The 22,605-nt window shown below is 46.5% G+C and overlaps 1 protein-coding gene across 1 annotated transcript in view; it reads right to left on the bottom strand.

Annotated features, from left to right (window-relative positions):
• TSPEAR (thrombospondin type laminin G domain and EAR repeats) overlaps positions 1-22,605 on the bottom strand; it is a 133,451-nt gene that overhangs the window by 32,664 nt on the left and 78,182 nt on the right. The window contains exon 8 of the mRNA XM_066575665.1: positions 13,392-13,578. Coding sequence (XP_066431762.1) covers positions 13,392-13,578 — 187 coding nt within the window. The remainder of the gene's footprint in view (positions 1-13,391; positions 13,579-22,605) is intronic.

The raw sequence follows: 22,605 nt of genomic DNA, 5'->3' as shown, positions 1-22,605 counted from the left end.
GGACTTAGCAGATTATGGCAGTCCAAACCTATTCATGCATCCAGACTGTTCACCCAAGAGTGCAATCCCACATTTCAGAACCTCTGGCAAAGCTATTCCTAATATTCGGCAGGACTTCATCTAGTGTTCAGTCTAGATAACATGACCATTCTTCTGGCTGTATAAAGAAAACTCCTAGTCTAATCAATATTAATAAAAAAGCAAGTAGAAAAATCTTCAGCCTCACCAGATACATTATAATTATTATAATATATGCATGGCACAATTCTCAATACCCATACACGTGTGTTGGAGTCAGAAATGGAAACTCATTACAGTTCGCAGAAGACGATGAAAAGTCTCCAATGATTATATACTTTGTAGTTTGTGGAAATGTATCGCTTTTGTCTTATATGGTTGTAATTTCATAAAATATGCTTCATAGTGATGCAGCAGGAAGTCACCTGATTATTATAGTGGGAAATGAAAAATCGGTAATTAAAAAAATAAAGTTTCTGAAACTCCCCGAAAATGTTCACAATGTCTGTCTGCCTGCAGTTTTTAGATGTGAAAATTCCACACAAACTTACAAGTTGGAAGACAAATGGAACCTCTATGTGCGGAATATGCCCTCCTGTGGAATAGTCAGCCCCCAAAATCCATAATGCTATTGTGTGGATTTTGATGCAGAAATGAAAATAGCAGAATTCTGCCAACAATTCCACATCAAAATCTGCAATTAGCAGTGCAGATTTTTTTCGGAATTCAGGGTTGTCATATTCCGCCCCGTGTGAAAGGTTCTGTATTTCTGCATTGATTACTAATACAATGTTTTCTGATTCTTATCTAGAGAGTGAGACCCTTTTACAATGACTGATAATTTGAGATTAGCGAGCATACTCGCTAAGGGCAATTACTCGAGTGAGCATTGTCCTTAGCGAGTACCTGCCCGCTCGGAAGAAAAGATTCGGGTGGGGGCGGGGAGCGGGGGGGGGGGAACAGAGGGGAGATCTCTCTCTCCCTCTCTCCTCCCCGCTCACTCCCGCAACTCACCGCTTACCTGCGCCGGCACCCGAATCTTTTCTTCCGAGCGGGCAGGTACTCGCTAAGGACAATGCTCGCTCGAGTAATTGCCCTTGGCGAGTATGCTCGCTCATCTCTACTGATAATCATTCAGATTTTTGTGGATCGCTGGAATCTGAACGAATCATTCAGTATAAATGCGGGCAGCGATTGAGCGACAAAGGATAATTCATTCGTTATTTAGTTTCTGCAGGTGTAAAAATGAAGTGACAATTGGCCTGTGTAAAAAGGTTGTTGTTCATCTTTCAATGGTGGCCTGTTTACTGTGAATGGAACCGGCCGACCAGAGTGAACTCCAGCCGACTCCTCCTCCATTCACTGGGCAATGATTGCTCCTGTGCAAAAGCACATGAGCGATTCTTGTTGGGATGACTGTTGGGCACTGGAGTACCAACAGTAGTCCTCTGTTAAAGGACTCTAAAGCCCCGTTTACACAGGCCGACTGTCAGGCAAACGATGCCCGACACTTGTCCCCGCATGTACTCGCTCACATGCTTTTGCACAGGAGCGAGTATCGTTGGCTCGCAGCGGGGTGGCTGGAGGAGATTTCTTTCCTCGCTCTCCCAGACCCCTCTCCATTCACTTAACACAGCGGCTGTTCAGTACTGAACAGCTGTTTTCACTGAACGTTAATCATTCAGGATCTTAAACTGCATAAAATCCTGAATGATGATCGTTCAGTATAAACAGCAGCCATTCATTACTGACCGGCCGCTGTGTTAAGTGAATGGAAAGGGGCAGGGGAGAGCGAGGAGTGAAATCTTCTCCAGCTGCCCTAGCCCCCTGTTGGTCGCTCTATCAGAGAGCCAGCAATACTCTCTCCTGTGTGACAGCACGGGAGCGAGTACATGCAGGTACGAGTGTCGGGCATCGTTTGCTTGACATTTGTCCCGTGTAAATGGGCCTTAAGTCACAATTATATAAGCATAATCTAACTAAACCAATAGCACACAAACATTTGTACTGTTCATGTCTTCTACTAGGTTTCTCCCATAGAGGTCACAAATGATTCAAAGTCTGAAAACTCACAAGTTTCCAGAATTGATGACAGATGAACTTAATATTAGGTGACTAGATGACAATATCTGCTCTATTTAAAGCAACCACTTCCCTAACTACCCGATGCACCATGTGTATTAGTATGCATTGGTAGTCTAAGACACTACATGCTGATCTGACTGGCTAGTGCTGCTTATGTGGACAGCACTGGTTAATCAGAGCAGGTGTCTCAGACTAATGATGCAAACTAATATACAGCATGCATCATATAATCAGTGAAGCTGATATGGCCATCTTTGTTTGTCCAGAATCAGAGGGTACCTTTAAGGCAACAGAGGTTTAAAGGGTACATGCAGATGGCCTATCACCGAGGGAATCACTAAAATATAACTTTTATTAGGTAAAGATAAAAATAAAAATGTATAAAAGGCGTGGACTCTTATTCCAGTTACACTCCTACTGGACAAGTAGATATTCTAACAGTAGTAAGTCCATATAAGTATATACCAGATGATGCGCTAAGTTCTAACTCCACAACCACAATGACCCCATCTATATTGTTGGTGCATGGGTCGAGATATATATTATGGTTGTGTACAGCTCCACGTGTATAAATGGCCACAAGGGCTAACAAAGCACAATGTAGGTTATATTTTTTGTATTTATACGTTGGAGACGATAAATGGGTAAAGGCCAGAATAATAAATGTAACCCCCGTCTGGCAGAGTATTGAGGCATATATTAATGCCCAGGAAATATAGCATCAATCAGGTATATACTATGTGGTATATCCCCTATTATGGTGGATTATACCCTGATGCGATAACCAGCTATAGTAAACACGGTCACTAATTTCATCTATATAGTGACTCGCTTGACTGACGTCATTTAGCGTGTTTATCTAGTTTATATAAAAGCTGGTAAATAGACTGCAGCGCTGAGTGGTCTGTAACTAGGAGTTAAATGGTGCAAGGACATATTACAGCACCAAACGTTCCTTTTATTTTACCACATTCCCATTAGGGACAGACACAGCGGAGAGTCTTAGACCAGGGTCATTCACTCATAAGACCCTGTCACATGGACTGAACACTGCTGAGTGCAGCTAATAAAAACAGCTGATCACTGCTTCACTAGAGATGAATGCCGCTGTTTGTGAGATTTTATAATCACCAGCAGCTACGAGCAGCTGAACTGAAGAGGGTTCAATAAGATATATAATGAACCCTCTTTGTCAGTAACTGCTGCATTCACTATCACCATTTAAGCATAGATAGCCCGATATACAATGATGTGGCATGTCAAGCACAACAATAAGGCTATCTTAGGCTGGCTAACACCATCTACGCGTTTCCGCGGTCCTTAATGCAGTGACCGCATCATCAGGATGGTGAGTCTAGGTTATAGAACCGAACAGCCTGAACGGCTGTGTGAAAATGAGCAGCTCATTGTATATCGGGCTATCTATGCTTAAATGGTGATAGTGAATGCAGCAGTTACTGACAAAGAGGGTTCATTATTAGAGATGAGCGAACACCAAAATGTTCGGGTGTTCGTTATTCGGAACGAACTTCCCGCGATGCTCGAGGGTTCGTTTCGAACAACGAACCCCATTGAAGTCAATGGGCGACCAGAGCATTTTTGTATTTCACCGATGCTCGCTAAGGTTTTCATGTGTGAAAATCTGGGCAATTCAAGAAAGTGATGGGAATGACACAGAAACGGATAGGGCAGGCGAGGGGCTACATGTTGGGCTGCATCTCAAGTTCACAGGTCCCACTATTAAGCCACAATAGCGGCAAGAGTGGGCCCCCCCCCCTCCCAACAACTTTTACTTCTGAAAAGCCCTCATTAGCATGGCATACCTTTGCTAAGCACCACACTAGCTACAACAAAGCACAATCACTGCCTGGATGACACTCCGCTGCCACTTCTCCTGGGTTACATGCTGACCAACCGCCCCCCCTCCCCCCCACAGCGCACACCAAAGTGTCCCTGCGCAGCCTTCAGCTGCCCTCATGCCACGCCACACTCATGTCTATTTAGAAGTGCGTCTGCCATGAGGAGGAACCGCAGGCACACACTGCAGAGGGTTGGCATGGCTAGGCAGCGGCCCTCTTTAAAAGGGGCGGGGCGATAGCCCACAATGCTGTACAGAAGCAATGAGAAATAGAATCCTGTGCCACCGCCATCAGGAGCTGCACACGTGGGCATAGCAATGGGGAACCTATGTGCCACACACTATTCATTCTGTCAAGGTGTCTGCATGCCCCAGTCAGACTGGTAATATGTACCTTAACAGTAACCACGTTGGTGGTAATGTGGTGGTGACTGCGGACCTAGTAGCACGGTTGTATTTTGTTGGTTTTCGGAATGCGGCCAGGATTAAGTGGGCCGTGGCGGGGGGATGGTGTGGGGGCTCTCGTTGTGTCGGTAAAGGTGAAATTCTTGGACTGCCACCAGACGAACCAATGCAAAGACATTTGCCAAGAATGTTTTCCCTGTTGGAGGAGGAGGGGGATGTTTTTGAGGCACTACGTGTCCTCTCCACGTGTCCGTGGTTATATGCACCTTTACAGTAACCGCGTTGGTGGTAATGTGGTGGTGACTGCGGACCTAGTAGCACGGTTGTATTTTGTTGGTTTTCGGAATGCGGCCAGGATTAAGTGGGCCGTGGCGGGGGGATGGTGTGGGGGCTCTCGTTGTGTCGGTAAAGGTGAAATTCTTGGACTGCCACCAGACGAACCAATGCAAAGACATTTGCCAAGAATGTTTTCCCTGTTGGAGGAGGAGGGGGATGTTTTTGAGGCACTACGTGTCCTCTCCACGTGTCCGTGGTTATATGCACCTTTACAGTAACCGCGTTGGTGGTAATGTGGTGGTGACTGCGGACCTAGTAGCACGGTTGTATTTTGTAGGTTTTCGGAATGCGGCCAGGATTAAGTGGGCCGTGGCGGGGGGATGGTGTGGGGGCTCTCGTTGTGTCGGTAAAGGTGAAATTCTTGGACTGCCACCAGACGAACCAATGCAAAGACATTTGCCAAGAATGTTTTCCCTGTTGGAGGAGGAGGGGGATGTTTTTGAGGCACTACGTGTCCTCTCCACGTGTCCGTGGTTATATGCACCTGTACAGTAACCGCGTTGGTGGTAATGTGGTGGTGACTGCGGACCTAGTAGCACGGTTGTATTTTGTTGGTTTTCGGAATGCGGCCAGGATTAAGTGGGCCGTGGCGGGGGGATGGTGTGGGGGCTCTCGTTGTGTCGGTAAAGGTGAAATTCTTGGACTGCCACCAGACGAACCAATGCAAAGACATTTGCCAAGAATGTTTTCCCTGTTGGAGGAGGAGGGGGATGTTTTTGAGGCACTACGTGTCCTCTCCACGTGTCCGTGGTTATATGCACCTTTACAGTAACCGCGTTGGTGGTAATGTGGTGGTGACTGCGGACCTAGTAGCACGGTTGTATTTTGTTGGTTTTCGGAATGCGGCCAGGATTAAGTGGGCCGTGGCGGGGGGATGGTGTGGGGGCTCTCGTTGTGTCGGTAAAGGTGAAATTCTTGGACTGCCACCAGACGAACCAATGCAAAGACATTTGCCAAGAATGTTTTCCCTGTTGGAGGAGGAGGGGGATGTTTTTGAGGCACTACGTGTCCTCTCCACGTGTCCGTGGTTATATGCACCTTTACAGTAACCGCGTTGGTGGTAATGTGGTGGTGACTGCGGACCTAGTAGCACGGTTGTATTTTGTTGGTTTTCGGAATGCGGCCAGGATTAAGTGGGCCGTGGCGGGGGGATGGTGTGGGGGCTCTCGTTGTGTCGGTAAAGGTGAAATTCTTGGACTGCCACCAGACGAACCAATGCAAAGACATTTGCCAAGAATGTTTTCCCTGTTGGAGGAGGAGGGGGATGTTTTTGAGGCACTACGTGTCCTCTCCACGTGTCCGTGGTTATATGCACCTTTACAGTAACCGCGTTGGTGGGAAATGGCTTCGCCGCCATCATGTCTTTGGGAAGCCTCTGTTTCCACACCCCAGAGACATACCATTAGCAGCGGTATAGGCAGAGGCCAGAATTCGTAACATTTCAGCCGTAGCATTAGGACAGGCCCCAGTAACAATTCCGAAGCAGCAGTATAGCGGGAGCGCAGTCTTCGTTCCATGTCAGCAATAGTAGCACTCAAGACAGGCCCCAGTAACAATTCCGAAGCAGCAGTATAGCGGGAGCGCAGTCTTCGTTCCATGTCAGCAATAGTAGCACTCAAGACAGGCCCCAGTAACAATTCCGAAGCAGCAGTATAGCGGGAGCGCAGTCTTAGTTCCATTTCAGTAGCCTTAGTATAGCCAAGGCCCAAGTTACATTTATGTAGCTAAAGTGTAGGCCAACCCCACACACCTTTCTGTACCATGAGTGCAGGCGAAGAACATAGAAATTGCTATGATTACACTGTAGGTGAGGGCCCCAAAAATTTGGTGTACCAACAGTACTAATGTACCTCAGTAAAAATTGGCCATGCCCAACCAAGATGGCAGGTGAATCGCTTTGGTTAATGTGGCTTAAGTGGTAACTAGGCCTGGAGGCAGCCCAGTGTAACGAAAAATTGGTTCAAGTTAAAGTTCCAACGCTTTTAAGCGCATTGAAACTTATAAAAATTGTTCAGAAAAATTATTTGAGTGAGCCTTGTGGCCCTAAGAAAAATTGCCCGTTCAGCGTGATTACGTGAGGTTTCAGGAGGAGGAGCAGGAGGAGGAGGAGGAATATTAGACACAGATTGATGAAGCAGAAATGTCCCCGTTTTGGATGGTGAGAGAGAACGTAGCTTCCATCCGCGGGTGCAGTCTACGTATTGCTTACGTATTGCTGCTGTCCGCTGGTGGAGAACAGAAGTCTGGGGAAATCCAGCCTTTGTTCATCTTGATGAGTGTTAGCCTGTCGGCACTGTCGGTTGACAAGCGGCTACGCTTATCTGTGATGATTCCCCCAGCCGCACTAAACACCCTCTCCGACAAGACGCTAGCCGCAGGACAAGCAAGCACCTCCAGGGCATACAGCGCTAGTTCAGGCCACGTGTCCAGCTTCGACACCCAGTAGTTGTAGGGGGCAGAGGCGTCACCAAGGATGGTCGTGCGATCCGCTACGTACTCCCTCACCATCCTTTTACAGTGCTCCCGCCGACTCAGCCGTGACTGGGGAGCGGTGACACAGTCTTGGTGGGGAGCCATAAAGCTGGCCAGGCCCTTAAAGACTGTTGCACTGCCTGGGATGTACATGCTGCTCGATCTACGCACATCCCCTGCTACCTTGCCCTCGGTACTGCGCCTTCTGCCACTAGCGCTGTCGGCTGGGAATTTTACCATCAGCTTGTCCGCAAGGGTCCTGTGGTATAGCAACACTCTCGAACCCCTTTCCTCTTCGGGAATCAGAGTGGGCAGGTTCTCCTTATACCGTGGATCGAGCAGTGTGTACACCCAGTAATCCGTCGTGGCCAGAATGCGTGCAACGCGAGGGTCACGAGAAAGGCATCCTAACATGAAGTCAGCCATGTGTGCCAGGGTACCTGTACGCAACACATGGCTGTCTTCACTAGGAAGATCACTTTCAGGATCCTCCTCCTCCTCCTCCTCCTCCTCCTCAGGCCATACACGCTGAAAGGATGACAGGCAATCAGCCGGTGTACCGTCAGCAGCGGCCCAAGCTGTCTCTTCCCCCTCCTCCTCATCCTCCTCATGCTCCTCCTCCTCCTCCTGTACGCGCTGAGAAATAGACAGGAGGGTGCCCTGACTATCCAGCGGCATACTGTCTTCCCCCGCCCCCGTTTCCGAGCGCAAAGCAGCTGCCTTTATGGTTTGCAGGGAATTTCTCAAGATGCATAGCAGAGGAATGGTGACGCTAATGATTGTAGCATCGCCGCTCACCACCTGGGTAGACTCCTCAAAATTACCAAGGACATGGCAGATGTCTGCCAACCAGGCCCACTCTTCTGAAAGGAATTGAGGAGGCTGACTCCCACTGCACCGCCCATGTTGGAGTTGGTATTCGACTATAGCTCTACGCTGTTCATAGAGCCTGGCCAACATGTGGAGCGTAGAGTTCCACCGTGTGGGCACGTCGCACAGCAGTCGGTGCACTGGCAGCTTAAAGTGATGTTGCAGGGTGCGCAGGGTGGCAGCGTCCGTGTGGGACTTGCGAAAATGTGCGCAGAGCCGGCGCGCCTTTACGAGCAGGTCTGACAAGCGTGGGTAGCTTTTCAGAAAGCGCTGAACCACCAAATTAAAGACGTGGGCCAGGCATGGCACGTGCGTGAGGCTGCCGAGCTGCAGAGCCGCCACCAGGTTACGGCCGTTGTCACACACGACCATGCCCGGTTGGAGGCTCAGCGGCGCAAGCCAGCGGTCGGTCTGCTGTGTCAGACCCTGCAGCAGTTCGTGGGCCGTGTGCCTCTTATCGCCTAAGCTGAGTAGTTTCAGCACGGCCTGCTGACGCTTGCCCACCGCTGTGCTGCCACACCGCGCGACACCGACTGCTGGCGACATGCTGCTGCTAACACATCTTGATTGCGAGACAGAGGAGGAGGAGGAGGAGGGTGCTTTAGTGGAGGAAGCATACACCTCCGCAGATACCACCACAGAGCTGGGGCCCGCAATTCTGGGGGTGGGTAGGACGTGAGCGGTCCCGGGCTCTGACTCTGTCCCAGCCTCCACTAAATTCACCCAATGTGCCGTCAGGGAGATGTAGTGGCCCTGCCCGCCTGTGCTTGTCCACGTGTCCGTAGTTAAGTGGACCGTGGCAGTAACCGCATTGGTGAGGGCGCGTACAATGTTGCGGGAGACGTGGTCGTGCAGGGCTGGGACGGCACATCGGGAAAAGTAGTGGCGACTGGGAACTGAGTAGCGCGGGGCCGCTGCCTCCATGATACTTTTGAAGGACTCCGTTTCCACAACCCTATACGGCAGCATCTCAAGGCTGATGAATTTTGCTATGCGGACGGTTAACGTTTGAGCGTGCGGGTGCGTGGCGGCGTACTTGCGCTTGCGCTCCAACAGTTGCGCAAGCGACGGCTGGACGGTGCGCTGAGCTACACTGCTGGATGGGGCCGAAGACAGCGGAGGTGAGGGTGTGGGTGCAGGCCAGGAGACGGTAGTGCCTGTGTCCTGAGAGGGGGGTTGCATCTCAGTGGCAGGTTGGGGCACAGGGGGAGAGGCAGGGGTGCAAACCGGAGGCGCTGAACGGCCTTCGTCCCACCTTGCGGGGTGCTTGGCCATCATATGTCTGCGCATGGTGGTGGTGGTGAGGCTGTTGGTGTTGGCTCCCCGGCTGAGCTTTGCGCGACAAAGGTTGCACACCACTGTTCGTCGGTCGTCAGGCGTCTCTGTGAAAAATTGCCAGACCTTAGAGCACCTCGGCCTCTGCAGGGTGGCATGGCGCGAGGAGGCCCTTTGGGAAACAGTTGGTGGATTATTCGGTCTGGCCCTGCCTCTACCCCTGGCCACCGCACTGCCTCTTGCAACCTGCCCTGCTGATGCCCTTGACTCCCCCTCTGAAGACCTGTCCTCCTGAGTAAGCGTTGCACACCAGGTGGGGTCAGTCACCTCATCGTCCTGCTGCTCTTCCTCCGAATCCTCTGTGCGCTGCTCCCTCGGACTTACTGCCCTTACTACTACCTCACTGCAAGACAACTGTGTCTGATCGTCATCGTCCTCCTCACCCACAGAAAGTTGTTGAGACAGTTGGCGGAAGTCCCCAGCCTCTTCCCCCGGACCCCGGGAACTTTCGAATGGTTGGGCATCAGTGACGATAAACTCCTCTGGTGGGAGAGGAACCGCTGCTGCCCAATCTAAGCAGGGGCCCGAGAACAGTTCCTGGGAGTGCTCCCGCTCCTGAGCAGGTGTTATTGTAGTGGAGTGAGGAGGCTGGGAGGAAGGAGGAGCAGCAGACAGAGGATTCGGATTGGCAGCAGTGGACGGCGCAGAACTGCGGGTAGACGATAGGTTGCTCGAAGCACTTTCTGCCATCCAGGACAGGACCTGCTCACACTGCTCATTTTCTAATAACCGTCTCCCGCGTGGACCCATTAATTGGGCGATGAATGTGGGGACGCCAGAAACGTGCCTCTCTCCTAATCGCGCAGCAGTCGGCTGCGACACACCTGGATCAGGAGCTTGGCCTGTGCCCACACCCTGACTTGGCCCTCCGCGTCCTCGGCCGCGTCCACGTCCTCTAGGCCTACCCCTACCCCTCAGCATGCTGTATTACCAGTGATTTGATTTCACAGGCAGGAAATAAATTGGCGCAAAACTGCAGGCCAAATATAATTTTTTCCCTTTTTTGAAAACGAAAGGCCCCACTGCCTCTAGTGAATGAATAATCTAAGTTTAATAACTGTGCTGTTTTCCTGCTAATGTGTCACAGAACGTGAGGGTAGCAGAGTTATTAACTGTGACAGAGCAGGTATTTTTTTTCCCAATTAAGGAAAGCAAATGGCGAAGCCAGGAGTAAAACGTAGCTGGGTGCGTATGATTTTTAAAGGTGTCACACGCAGCCGACACGTGTCCACCGCCCTTAGGACGGACAGAGGCCGGACAAATAGAATTATTTTCCGTTTTTTGGCACCAAAAGGCAGCACTGCGTATATTCTATGAACATGAGAAGTTTAATAACTGTGCTGTGTCCCTGCTAATGTGTCACAGAACGTGAGGGTAGCAGAGTTATTAACTGTGGCAGAGCAGGTATTTTTTTTCCCAATTAAGGAAAGCAAATGGCGAAGCCAGGAGTAAAACGTAGCTGGGTGCGTATGATTTTTAAAGGTGTCACACGCAGCCGACACGTGTCCACCGCCCTTAGGACGGACAGAGGCCGGACAAATAGAATTATTTTCACTTGTTTTACAAGCAAAAGGCAGCACTGCATATATTCAATGAATAATAACTGTGTTGTGGCCCTGCCTATACAATTCTTTCCCTGCAGTATCAATGGAGGGTGCAATGCTCTGCAGAAGCGATTTTGAGAAGCAAAAAAAAATGCAGCACAGCTAACAGCAGCCTGGACAGTACTGCACACGGATAAATATGGCCCTAGAAAGGACCGTTGAGGTTCTTGAAGGCTACACTCACTCCTAACACTCTCCCTGCCTATGCAGCACTTCTGTCCCTAATGCCAGGTGCAACGGTCTGCAGAGGCGATTTTGAGAAAAAAAAAATTGCCACTGCTAACAGCAGCCAACACACAGCTATCAGTGGCCCTAATAAGGACCTTTGGGGGGTCTTGAAGCCTACACTAACTACCAATTCTTTCCCTACAGCAGCTCCGGTACAAACAGCACTGTCCCTCATCTAAATCACACGGCATCTGAGGCGAACCGCGGGAGGGGTCGACTTTTATGTTCGGGTGACACCTGATCTTCCCAGCCACTCACAGCAGGGGGGTGGTATAGGGCTTGAACGTCACAGGGGGAAGTTGTAATGCCTTCCCTGTCTTTCAATTGGCCAGAAAAGCGCGCTAACGTCTCAGGGAAGGAAGTGAAAATAACCAGAACACCGCATGGTGTTCGTTACGAATAACGAACATCCCGAACACCCTAATATTCGCACGAATATCAAGCTCGGAAGAACACGTTCGCTCATCTCTATTCATTATATATCTTATTGAACCCTCTTCAGTTTAGCTGCTCGTAGCTGCTGGTGATTATAAAATCTCACAAACAGCGGCATTCATCTCTAGTGAAGCAGTGATCAGCTGTTTTTATTAGCTGCACTCAGCAGTGTTCAGTCCATGTGACAGGGTCTTATGAGTTAATGACCCTGGTCTAAGACTCTCCGCTGTGTCTGTCCCTAATGGGAATGTGGTAAAATAAAAGGAACGTTTGGTGCTGTAATATGTCCTTGCACCATTTAACTCCTAGTTACAGACCACTCAGCGCTGCAGTCTATTTGCCAGCTTTTATATAAACTAGATAAACACGCTAAATGACGTCAGTCAAGCGAGTCACTATATAGATGAAATTAGTGACCGTGTTTACTATAGCTGGTTATCGCATCAGGGTATAATCCACCATAATAGGGGATATACCACATAGTATATACCTGATTGATGCTATATTTCCTGGGCATTAATATATGCCTCAATACTCTGCCAGACGGGGGTTACATTTATTATTCTGGCCTTTACCCATTTATCGTCTCCAACGTATAAATACAAAAAATATAACCTACATTGTGCTTTGTTAGCCCTTGTGGCCATTTATACACGTGGAGCTGTACACAACCATAATATATATCTCGACCCATGCACCAACAATATAGATTGGGTCATTGTGGTTGTGGAGTTAGAACTTAGCGCATCATCTGGTATATACTTATATGGACTTACTACTGTTAGAATATCTACTTGTCCAGTAGGAGTGTAACTGGAATAAGAGTCCACGCCTTTTATACATTTTTATTTTTATCTTTACCTAATAAAAGTTATATTTTAGTGATTCCCTCGGTGATAGGCTTGTTGACACACAGGGTTTTCCTTTCTGTCACGGTGACAAATACATGCAGATGGCAGAACAGAAAAAGAAGTCTGTAAAGTAAAACTTCAGCCAAAAGCAAGACAACGGGTGGTGCTATTCTTACATAAGTCCCGGACTATCTGTAGATAGAAGTTTTTTTAATAGGTTTAAAAACAAAAAATGTTTATAATTATGGGCTGAATTTAACTCTGAACAATATTTTTCATGAGACAGCCCCTTTAACCCTTTCCAATCCACTGTCTGATGTCTAAAGGCATTATGATTTAAGGCTGCACAGCTCCGATGTTGGAAGACGCCCGTCGGGGTTCTCTAACTGTATATTGCCAGCCTCTCTGCTGTCGGAGCCTATCCAACGTGTCACCTCATGCAGTACTGGCTTTAGCCAGCAGATAGCGCTGTTGTATAACGGCAGAAAAAGAATAAGCCCCCTAGGAAAACCAGAATACAAATTGGATTGGAAAGGGTTAATGAATAGAGATGAGCGAACGTACTCGGATAGGCACTACTCGTCCGAGTAATGTGCCTTATCCGAGTACCGCTGTACTCGTGCTGAAAGATTTGGCACGCGCTGCGGAGCGGGGAGCTGCAGGGGAGAGCGGGGAGGAACGGAGGGGAGATCTTTCTCTCCTTCTCTCCCGGCCGCTCTGCCCCGCTCCCCGCTGCGACTCACCTGTCAGCAGCGGAGCGCCCCGAATCTTTCAGCACGAACACAGCGGTACTCGGATAAGGCACATTACTCGGACGAGTAGTGCCTATCCGAGTACGTTCGCTCATCTCTATTAATGAACAATTGCACAATCTACACATTACTCTCCTATTACCTTCCCTGTGATTGGCAACAGCCAAGAAAGTCTCTCCGTCAATGTGAAAGGCTTCCCAGTCACGAGCACTGTATGTGGGTATCGTCTGATACAGAAGAAACTTCCTTTTCTTTGGGTTCCACTTGTAGATAACCGACAGCTCCTGCTCATCATCGTTCTTTTCAAAGTTAGCCAAAGCTAAGAAAATCTTGAGAAAAAAACATATTTAATCATGAATTAGGCTGAGAATTGAGTTATTACACAGAAAAAGGCACGATCAACCGTGTATACAATCTTTCCTTTTCATCCAGCCAAACGACTTCATATTGAAGCTACCTCTCTTTCCTTCTTCTATTATCACCACCTTAATTTGGCTTTGATAATATGTAGATTAATAAATCCTGCTAATTACAGAAATATTGAAATTCAGTTTCTTAAAGTCTGTCCGCAGGTCACGACTGAGCTTTGTTTAATCAAGCATTGTACAGTTGCTAATAGGTTTCAAGATTTAGAGAGATACTTATGAAAATGAGTTATTTCATAAGAAAGCCATTACAGATCATTAGTAGTACAAAGAATTGTTATCAAACAGGAAAATCTTGGCAGGGGTGAAGAAATAAAAAGTTTAAATTCAACATACTTAGCCATTCTATAGGTTGTTGACAGCCATCCAACAGTCACATTCTGGCATCATGCTAAAAATGTTATGAAATCCTTAATCTCTAAGGCTGAAGCAGATTTATGAGCATACCCTCCACTGTAGCTTGCCAAAAAGTTGTCTGTGTGCTAATAGTATTTTTTACTTTCCAGGATGTATACTTCATTAGTTGCTGTTTTTTCAGCAATGTCATTAGCAAAATCTCCGCAGCCATGTCTCTCCTGAGAAGGTCCGTGTGCATGAATGCTGTTCCTATAGAACTCAACTGAACCCCAATGCAGTGCAAGCTTTGGCACCACTAAAAATATGCATCACCAATGTCTCAATGTCTATTATTTATTGACCATTGCCTTTATAGCGACAACATATTCCGCATTGTTCTGGGGGCACTTTGGCATTCAATGTTGTAAAAGGCTGTGGTTGTAGTTGTGAATGGAGGCATTTTAGCTATCACTGTTAGGGCTTAGTCACACGGGCGCACCGGCGTCCGTGTTACTGCAGGTAGAGGACGGCCGCACTTCGGGACGGACGTCTCTCTGCAGCTCCGGGAAAAAGAACATGTGACCAGCTTCATTGCTGGTCATGTGTTCTTTCTTCAGCATTGCGTGGAGTCGTCCGTCTTGAAGTACGGCCGTCTTCTTCCTACAGTAAGGGCTCAGTCACTAATTCCGTCCTGTGTGAACCCAGCCTTATAGGTGTATAAAGGCACTGAAGCTAAACAGACATTCTTAGAACTAAAATGAAGACAAATGGAGTAGTAAGAGCCCTAGGGTCCTTTTACAAGGAATGATTATCATTCAAAAAGTCTTTGGGATTGTGCGAATCTGAACGATATTTTTCAGTGTAAAGACGGCCGATGATGGACAATAATTTGTTTGTTTACATGTAAAAAGTAATCGTCCAGTCATTGCTATTCACTGGGGGGGGGGGGGGGAATTAAGCAAACGAGCAAATGACGAAAAAAATGTAAACGATTATCTGCGAGTGTAAACTGATGGCATTTTAAAGCAACCTCTGCCATCACTTGCTCACTCAAATGATTTCTCGCTCCGTGTAAAAGTTCCCTTAGGCCGTATGTGTTTTTTTGTTCGCCCGTACGCACAATATTATCGCATGAATGAATAATTACCGCGATCAACTCCCGAACTTCAGCCGCATATTTTCTGCCATTCACATGGGCTGCTGCTGCGTATCAGCAAAAAAATGCACACAGAAGCGCAGAAAACCATCATCCGCTGTAAAATGCTCAGAATGACTATAATGCTTAAATCGGGCCAGCTGTGTTCTTTTTCCAGCATCGTACGCTGCGTGATTCCCTCCCCCGCCTTTTTTTCCCACTTTAATTGAAGTCTACAGAAGCTTCCTGCATATTTCGTCAAAAGATATCTTTTGACGCGGCATATAAAATCAGTGACTGAAAACGGTTGCGCATGTGCAAGTCTTCCCAGCACTATTTTTTACGCGCTCAAAAATTGGTCATCTGAGTGAATATATTGGCATGCAGCGCTTCGGATGGTCGTGATTTTTGGGCGATTTTGTTACGCGGCTATATACTGGCATAAATACGGTTCTGTGAATAAGGCCTTAAGCATCAACCTTGACTCTTAGGCCTCATGTCCACGGGGAAAATCAGATCCGCTGCAGATTCTACATGTAGAATCTGCAGCAGGTCCCTCCTGCCCCGCGGACATGAGCGCTGAAAATAGCAATTTAAAAGCATTTACCTTTCCGTAGCGGACGGCGAAGATCAGCTGTTCCTCACGGCCGGATCTTCATTTTCGGCCGGCGGATGAATTCCTGACGCCGGCGGCACATCGCCGGCACGTCGTCGACGTGCCGCGCGCATGCGCCGGGCACATCCGCCGAGCCGAAGCAAGGGAGATGCGGCCGTGAGGAAGAGCAGAGCTTCGCGGCCCGCTGCGGGTGAGTAAATGCTTTAAATTCCTATTTTAGGTCTCCCGCGGATCCGGACGGCTTCCATAGGCTTCAATAGAAGCCCGCGGGAGCCGTCCCCGCGGGAGACCCGCATGAAAATGGAGCATGGTCCAGATTTTTTCATGCTCCATTTTTTTTAAAATCACTTTTATTGACGATCCGCGGGTATTTATCTACCCGCGGGTGGTCAATGCATCCCTATGGGGTGCGGATCCGCGCGCGGGAGATCCGCTGCGGATTTTAAATGTCATTTTGCCCGTGGACATGAGCCCTTAAGGATCCTATAATTACCTAGAGGTTGTTATACATGATATGTAAGTGCAGCAGCTAACTCTGTATAAGGATACTTTAACACAGGCAGAATTAGCCCGCAATACAGACCAAAGACATGGCTTCATCGGCCTCTGCAGAATCCCACTACAAAAGCTACAGCTCTACGTGTGCATTTTGATGCAAAACTGACAGCAGAATTAAGCCATTTTCAATTCTGTATCAAAATCCGTATGAAGGCTATGAATTTTGGTGCAGAATTTACTGCATCTTGAGGGTATAATTCGGGCTAATTCTGCCTGTGTGAAAGCACCCTGAGCATGGCAGCAGCCATTAGTATAGCCACTGACTATTTCTTTAGCTGTTGTATCAAAAACTAGACTTTTTTTGTAAGTGTTAATACCAGTCAAAGCTGACCGCCAACTATGCCAAAACCAACACTCATTACAGTAATTATATGCCTCATCATTGTTTGTCTCATCATTAAATGTCTTATCCTCAGGATAGGTCATCAATAATTGATTGGCTGGGGTTTGCCACTCGGGACTCCTCATTAAAATCAATGAGAGCTGCACCTATAATTACCAGCGCTGGCCAATACATAGGAGTCAAAGCAGCAGCTTCTGCTCCATACGGCTTCTTTCACACAAGCGCATATAGTCCAGCCGTTTTCACGGCCGGTCGATATACGCTACGTTGGGGGCAAAAAAACTGGTGAACGGGCCACAAATCAAATGTTTGTGCGCCCATTCATATGGCCTCGTGAGGTCGGCGCAAATCTCTTCTCACCAGGCCATCTCCCATTTCCCCTCCCTATCGCAGGCTTACCTCTCTTCCTCCCCGCTCGATCTGTGCAATGGGAGGCTATGTACAAGGGGAGGAGAGAGGGTGGGCGCCTGGCTCCGCCCATGTCCCGCACCTTGTTCATAGCCATCAATGGAGGAGGTGGGGCTGATCGATGCTTAGCTTCGCCCCACCCTGCCCACTCCCATTGCACAGACCGAGCGAGGAGGAAGAGAGGTAAGCCTGCAAGGGGAAAGGGAGGAGAACAGAGGGAGGGAGTTTCGCAGCCACGCTGCTAAACACCCACCCACGACAATGCTATGGGCTCCCATAGGAGCCCATGCAGCGGCCGCCGTATTCCTGCCCAAAAGATAATTCCAGAACTATGTTTTGGGCTTGACGTAAAAATGCCCAGCGCTCGATATATGCTCGTGTGAAAGAAGCCTTACTCTGTGTGTAGCGGTGCTGACAGAAGACACCTAATCAAATCAGTTGACTGGCTGGGGTCTCAAACGGAGGACCCCAGCCAATCAACATTGAAGACTTATCCTGAGGATAGGTCATCAATAATATTTCCCTGGAAAACCCCTTTAAATCAGTCATCCTTTTTTGTCAACCTGTAAGGCAGAATTTAAAAATCTTCACACATGCTATTGTAGTTTGGATAGCATTAACTCAGGTTCAGCAAGCTTTGCTTTCCAAGACCTGCATGTATAAAGCCTATGGAATTAACATTGCAAAGTTTGAGAACATCTACCGTAGTAGTTGTTCTATTCATCACTCCTTGTTGAAAGAGGAACATCTATTGCTAATACCAAGGGGTAAGGATAAAATGTATACAATGCAGAGACTGTGGCCTCCTCTGGTCAAGAACAGGTTATTGACCTCTATTTATTGTCCATTGACTCCTCCCCGGTAGTTGTATTTATTTCACTTACTGCAAACTAATTTCTTTAGCTGAAATGATAAAAGTAGTTTATAGCTTGTTACAATGTCTATTGCTAGAGTTTATTTAAAAAAAGAGTTGCTTTACATTGTAACCTTCCTATAAGAGCTGTTTCTACATATAAGAAAAACAACAACCTAAGGGCTCTTTCACACCAGCGCATATACGGCACGTTTTTATGCCCGGGAGTATATACGCGCCCATGAAAGGCATTGATTTTCAGTGCATTCGTTCACACGGGCGAATATACGGCGCTTAAATACACCGGCAGCGTAAAAAATAGAACATATACGCTGGCGGCGCATATACGCTCAAGCAAAAGATAGTTCTGGAACTATCTTTTGGCCAATATACGCCGACAGGTCCCATAGACTCCTATGGGAGCAGGGAAAGAGAAGGGAGGTGGAGGCATTTTTGCAGCATCCAACACTGTGAATAGCTTACAGGTGCCTCTATATAGGCATTGGAAGGCATCCCGAGGATTTTCGCAGAGCAAGAGTTTTCCAGGGTGCAGCATATTTTTTCACTAAAAACTATGCTCATGGTCGTGTGAATGGACGAAAAACACTGGACGTGATCGCGGAAAAACACCCATTCAGGTGCTTATATGGAGCGGGCATGAAAATCTAAAAACACTGCCGCCGTTTATGCGCTCATGGGAAAGAGCCCTGACAGGGAGAGGTTGGAGGAGAACAACCACATAAAGCAGTCTGTCATGTCTGGTACTTGTAGTTTGCAAAACTGGAAGTGACAAGTTTTAAAGGAATAGATGGGATTGAACGAGGAACCAATTATACAGGTGTTTTTAAACTAACGAAGATACCAGAATAAAGCATGGCAAGGTACAGAGAACTACACAGATCAATTTGCCAGGACTACGGAAACCAGACCAGTCCCCCAAGCAAAGCACCCACCCTGAAATGGGTGACCCCCACTACGGGAGGGTGACCAAAGACCCATGAGCAAGATATAAGCACAGCTCTCAATGATTTGAATGAGAGCTGTGCCTGCAATTGCAAGCGCCACCCACAACACAGGGATCGGTCCTGATGTATCCCGGTGGGCGCTGTATTAATAACCCTTTTAAATAATCCATTCATAATGCAAACAAACTAAGATATTGGAAAGTTCCATAATGGTATAAGTAAAAAAAAAAAATCACCAATCAAGTGAAATATGGTATAATGTGTTTCTTACAGTATTTCTAGCAATTTTCAAAACTTAGCAACCTGCTTAAATCACAGCCTCCTAATATGATATTGTTGAGGACATTATATTGCTATTAGCTGTGGAATGATTCCACAATAGTGTAACACAAATTCAAATGCCATATATTTCCTGTTACCATCTAGCAGGTTGCAAGGTGTAAAACACAATGTTCTTTATCTGATAGTCAAAGCGACCACAAGGAACGTTCCCTAGCATCCTATTGGATTAGACGATCTTCATGTGTCTACATTATGTTGCTGAATTGCTCATTAAGAAATTATTTCATATGTTCTTCCAGGTAGGGAAGAAACTGATGATCTGTAAAAGTACCTGTTTCTTGCACCATTTGTCAAGAGGACTGCTTAGGAGGAGAGGGGATGGCAGAGATGTTAAGGCTTCAACCAATACAATACTGTAGAGCCCCGTGTGGCGAAGAGTATTAAGGCAGCAGAAATCCCTGCATGGCTTAGGTAGCCGACTCAAGGTTGACTCAGCCTTCCATCCTTCCGAGGTCGGTATAATGAGCACCCTGTTTGCTGTCGGGTAAAAGATGACTGGGGAAAGGCAATGGCAAGCTGCCCTGCAAAAATAAAGTCTGCCAAGAAAACGTTCCCCTAGGAGTCAATCATGACTCGGTGCTTGCTTACATTACCGCAGACTATGGGGTCTAGTAACTAGTTAATACAGTCACTGGCTATTTGTTTACTCCCATAGTGGTATTTTATTTTACAGGAATAATCTATAAGTCTATGTTTGCATAAAGACTATATCAGGGATGGCATTTACCCAATGGGATTGATAATATAGCCTTTTGCTTCTGGCCATTAGGGTGCTCAATAAACGCAACACTAATATAAATGATGTGATACTTAAGTCTTATGAAATTGAAAGAAAATTGAATTTGTAGTATTACTTTAATTATAATGTACTTGATTAACCTATTAAGAATAAGTGAATTTGACTGAAGATGTTCTGCGGGGTCATCTATAAAATTACAGTATGGCTAGGGCATGTTTAGGTACTTGCAAAACAATAATAGTTAAAGCTAAGAGTCTTATCCAGTATTGGAGGATCCAAGGAAAATGGAGATCATGCACCGCCCTCCCCACCTCCAGCTATTGCATTTTTTTATTTTCAAGGAAGACCAACAGCATCCACTTGGCTTTACTAAAGTGGATAACTAAAAGTTTTTAAATGAACCTTGATTTAAATACTGCGACATGGAGGTAAAAATTTAGCTTGATGAGCTATTACTCAACAAATTAATAATAAAGTGATTATATATATATATATATATATATATATATATATATATATATATATATATATATTTCTATCCCCAACCAGTGGTTCAAATGACAAATATGACTCACGACTGCCTGCTTTGTGGCTCATGCATCAGTCCTGTATTGTGAATATATGCTCTTGTCTGCACATTGCTGCAGACAAGTACTAACCCAGAAATAATGCTAATTCAGTGGGTATAATACTATAGTAATGACATTTCACAAAAAAATATGTATCACAAAATTTGTGATTTCTTGTTTCTCCAATCTCCATATTTAGTCCTTCATTTGTGACTTGATTGTAGCTCTGACAATCACTCAATGTTGAAAAGGCCAAAGGGCTTTTGATCTCTAGCCCGGAGCATCATGTTGACACTGGGTCATGCTGCAATTGCAATGCTTTCCTATGGGAGAAATAGTAACACCCCATGACTATTGCAAAGTATTCAAGCAGTATTGTCCTGTGCATCATCTCCTATAGGAAAACATTGAAAATGCAACTTGGTCTTGTTAATTCTATAATGGCACTGCAAATATTGACATTTGTGACCAGTGACTATAGTCTGTCTCACGAAAAGAATGCAGCTGATAGCAGCGGCATTGAGTATATCACTCCGCCATGTCTGGTGTTGGGATTGGCCACCTGTGACAAACATCTCTGGTGCCAAATATGTGACTGATGGGACTGGCACCATTGACATTTATCATAGTTAGCCAATCCCCTTAGCACACACAGCGAAGTGATGCGCTCAATACCGCTATTGGCTGCATTCTCTTCAGACTATATAAATTCATAAATTGTCCTCCCATTTTCAAAAATCTATTCTATGTTTTCCTACTCCGAGCTGAACAACGCTATGTAACAACTAACGTAGCAACTCTCATATCGCTTGTTACCCAGCTTTCCTAGAAACCTGAAAGCCAATTTCTTTATGAGATCTTGAGACGCCTAATGGGCTCATTTATCTTCGCAGAACTGTGTTAACAAAAGTTTAATTTTGATTCAGCCAATTAAGCAGATTGTTACATGATGAGACCATTGTTATTGTAATGTATCGTTCTACCTAATGTTCTCCGCCTCAGACTGTGTTCTGCAACACTTCCAGTTCATGCTTTCTTCCCGTACTGAAAGGCTCCTTTTTAATCCACTGTGCATTCTCTGTCGTTCTCTCTTGCCGACATGAGGAAGACAGCAACTTCCCAGCTGGTAGAACATAAGCCCCTGACACAGCTGTTTATATATAAAGTGGTAATTTATGCACAGCATGTCCTTGCCTGTACTTCATACCTCCTGGGGTGTTTCATAATCGCACCAAAATCTTTTCATCATGTCTCTTGCTTTGTGTTCAAACAACATAAAACAAACTGTACAGTGGCAGATCTGCTCGACACCTAGGTTTATCAAAACATGTTTCCTCGAAAAGAGAAGGCGAACATGACAAAGCCACATCTGCAAATACTATAAAGTACAGTCTTTAACGAACGCCAACATCCCCATTACATATTGATTCTATCTGGGACAGAATCTTGTCTAAACCATCCGGGAGTAAATTCTTTTATAATTTAAAAGCTAGATATTTGCCCAGGATAATGCAATGCACGGAGCGAGCGGACGTCCTAGGGATACGAAAAGGCTTTTAATTCCACACGGGCTGGTGTTTTCTTACTGTACCTTTGGAATGTCTTTAATGTCACCTTCAAAACAGTTAAAGCTTGGTCATTATTATTCACAAGCTCAAAAGGAAAAGTTGATCGTATTAAGGATAAAAGATAGCGGGGTAGGTAATATTCCTATTCTGTATGCAGATGAAGAATATTCGCTTGGGACAAACTCCACGTCAATCTCCAAGCCCATCAATTAGAATGCTGGGGTTGAAAAAAGGTGTCGTCTGCATAAACATAGAATTTCAGATACTTGTTTTCCATGTTCTGATCTGCTGCAGTGTGCCACAATAAGTAGCTCTTTCGATACAGGCATCTAAAATGGCTGAGGGGGTTTAGAGAAACAGAATGCCAGCTAGGTTGCCCCCCACCCAACTAGAATTTAGGGGCATTATAAGCCATGCACTCACTCCAGAAAAAAAGTGTATGCAGTACTTCTATATATCAGATAACTCTTTTTTAGGCCGCCTGCCGACGGCCAGGTCG

The sequence above is a fragment of the Eleutherodactylus coqui genome, chromosome 8, assembly GCF_035609145.1.
Source record: "Eleutherodactylus coqui strain aEleCoq1 chromosome 8, aEleCoq1.hap1, whole genome shotgun sequence".
NCBI classification, from domain to species: Eukaryota; Metazoa; Chordata; class Amphibia; order Anura; family Eleutherodactylidae; genus Eleutherodactylus; species Eleutherodactylus coqui.
The sequence above is the reverse complement of the archived record's forward strand: the minus strand, read 5'-3'. Positions and strand labels throughout refer to the sequence as shown.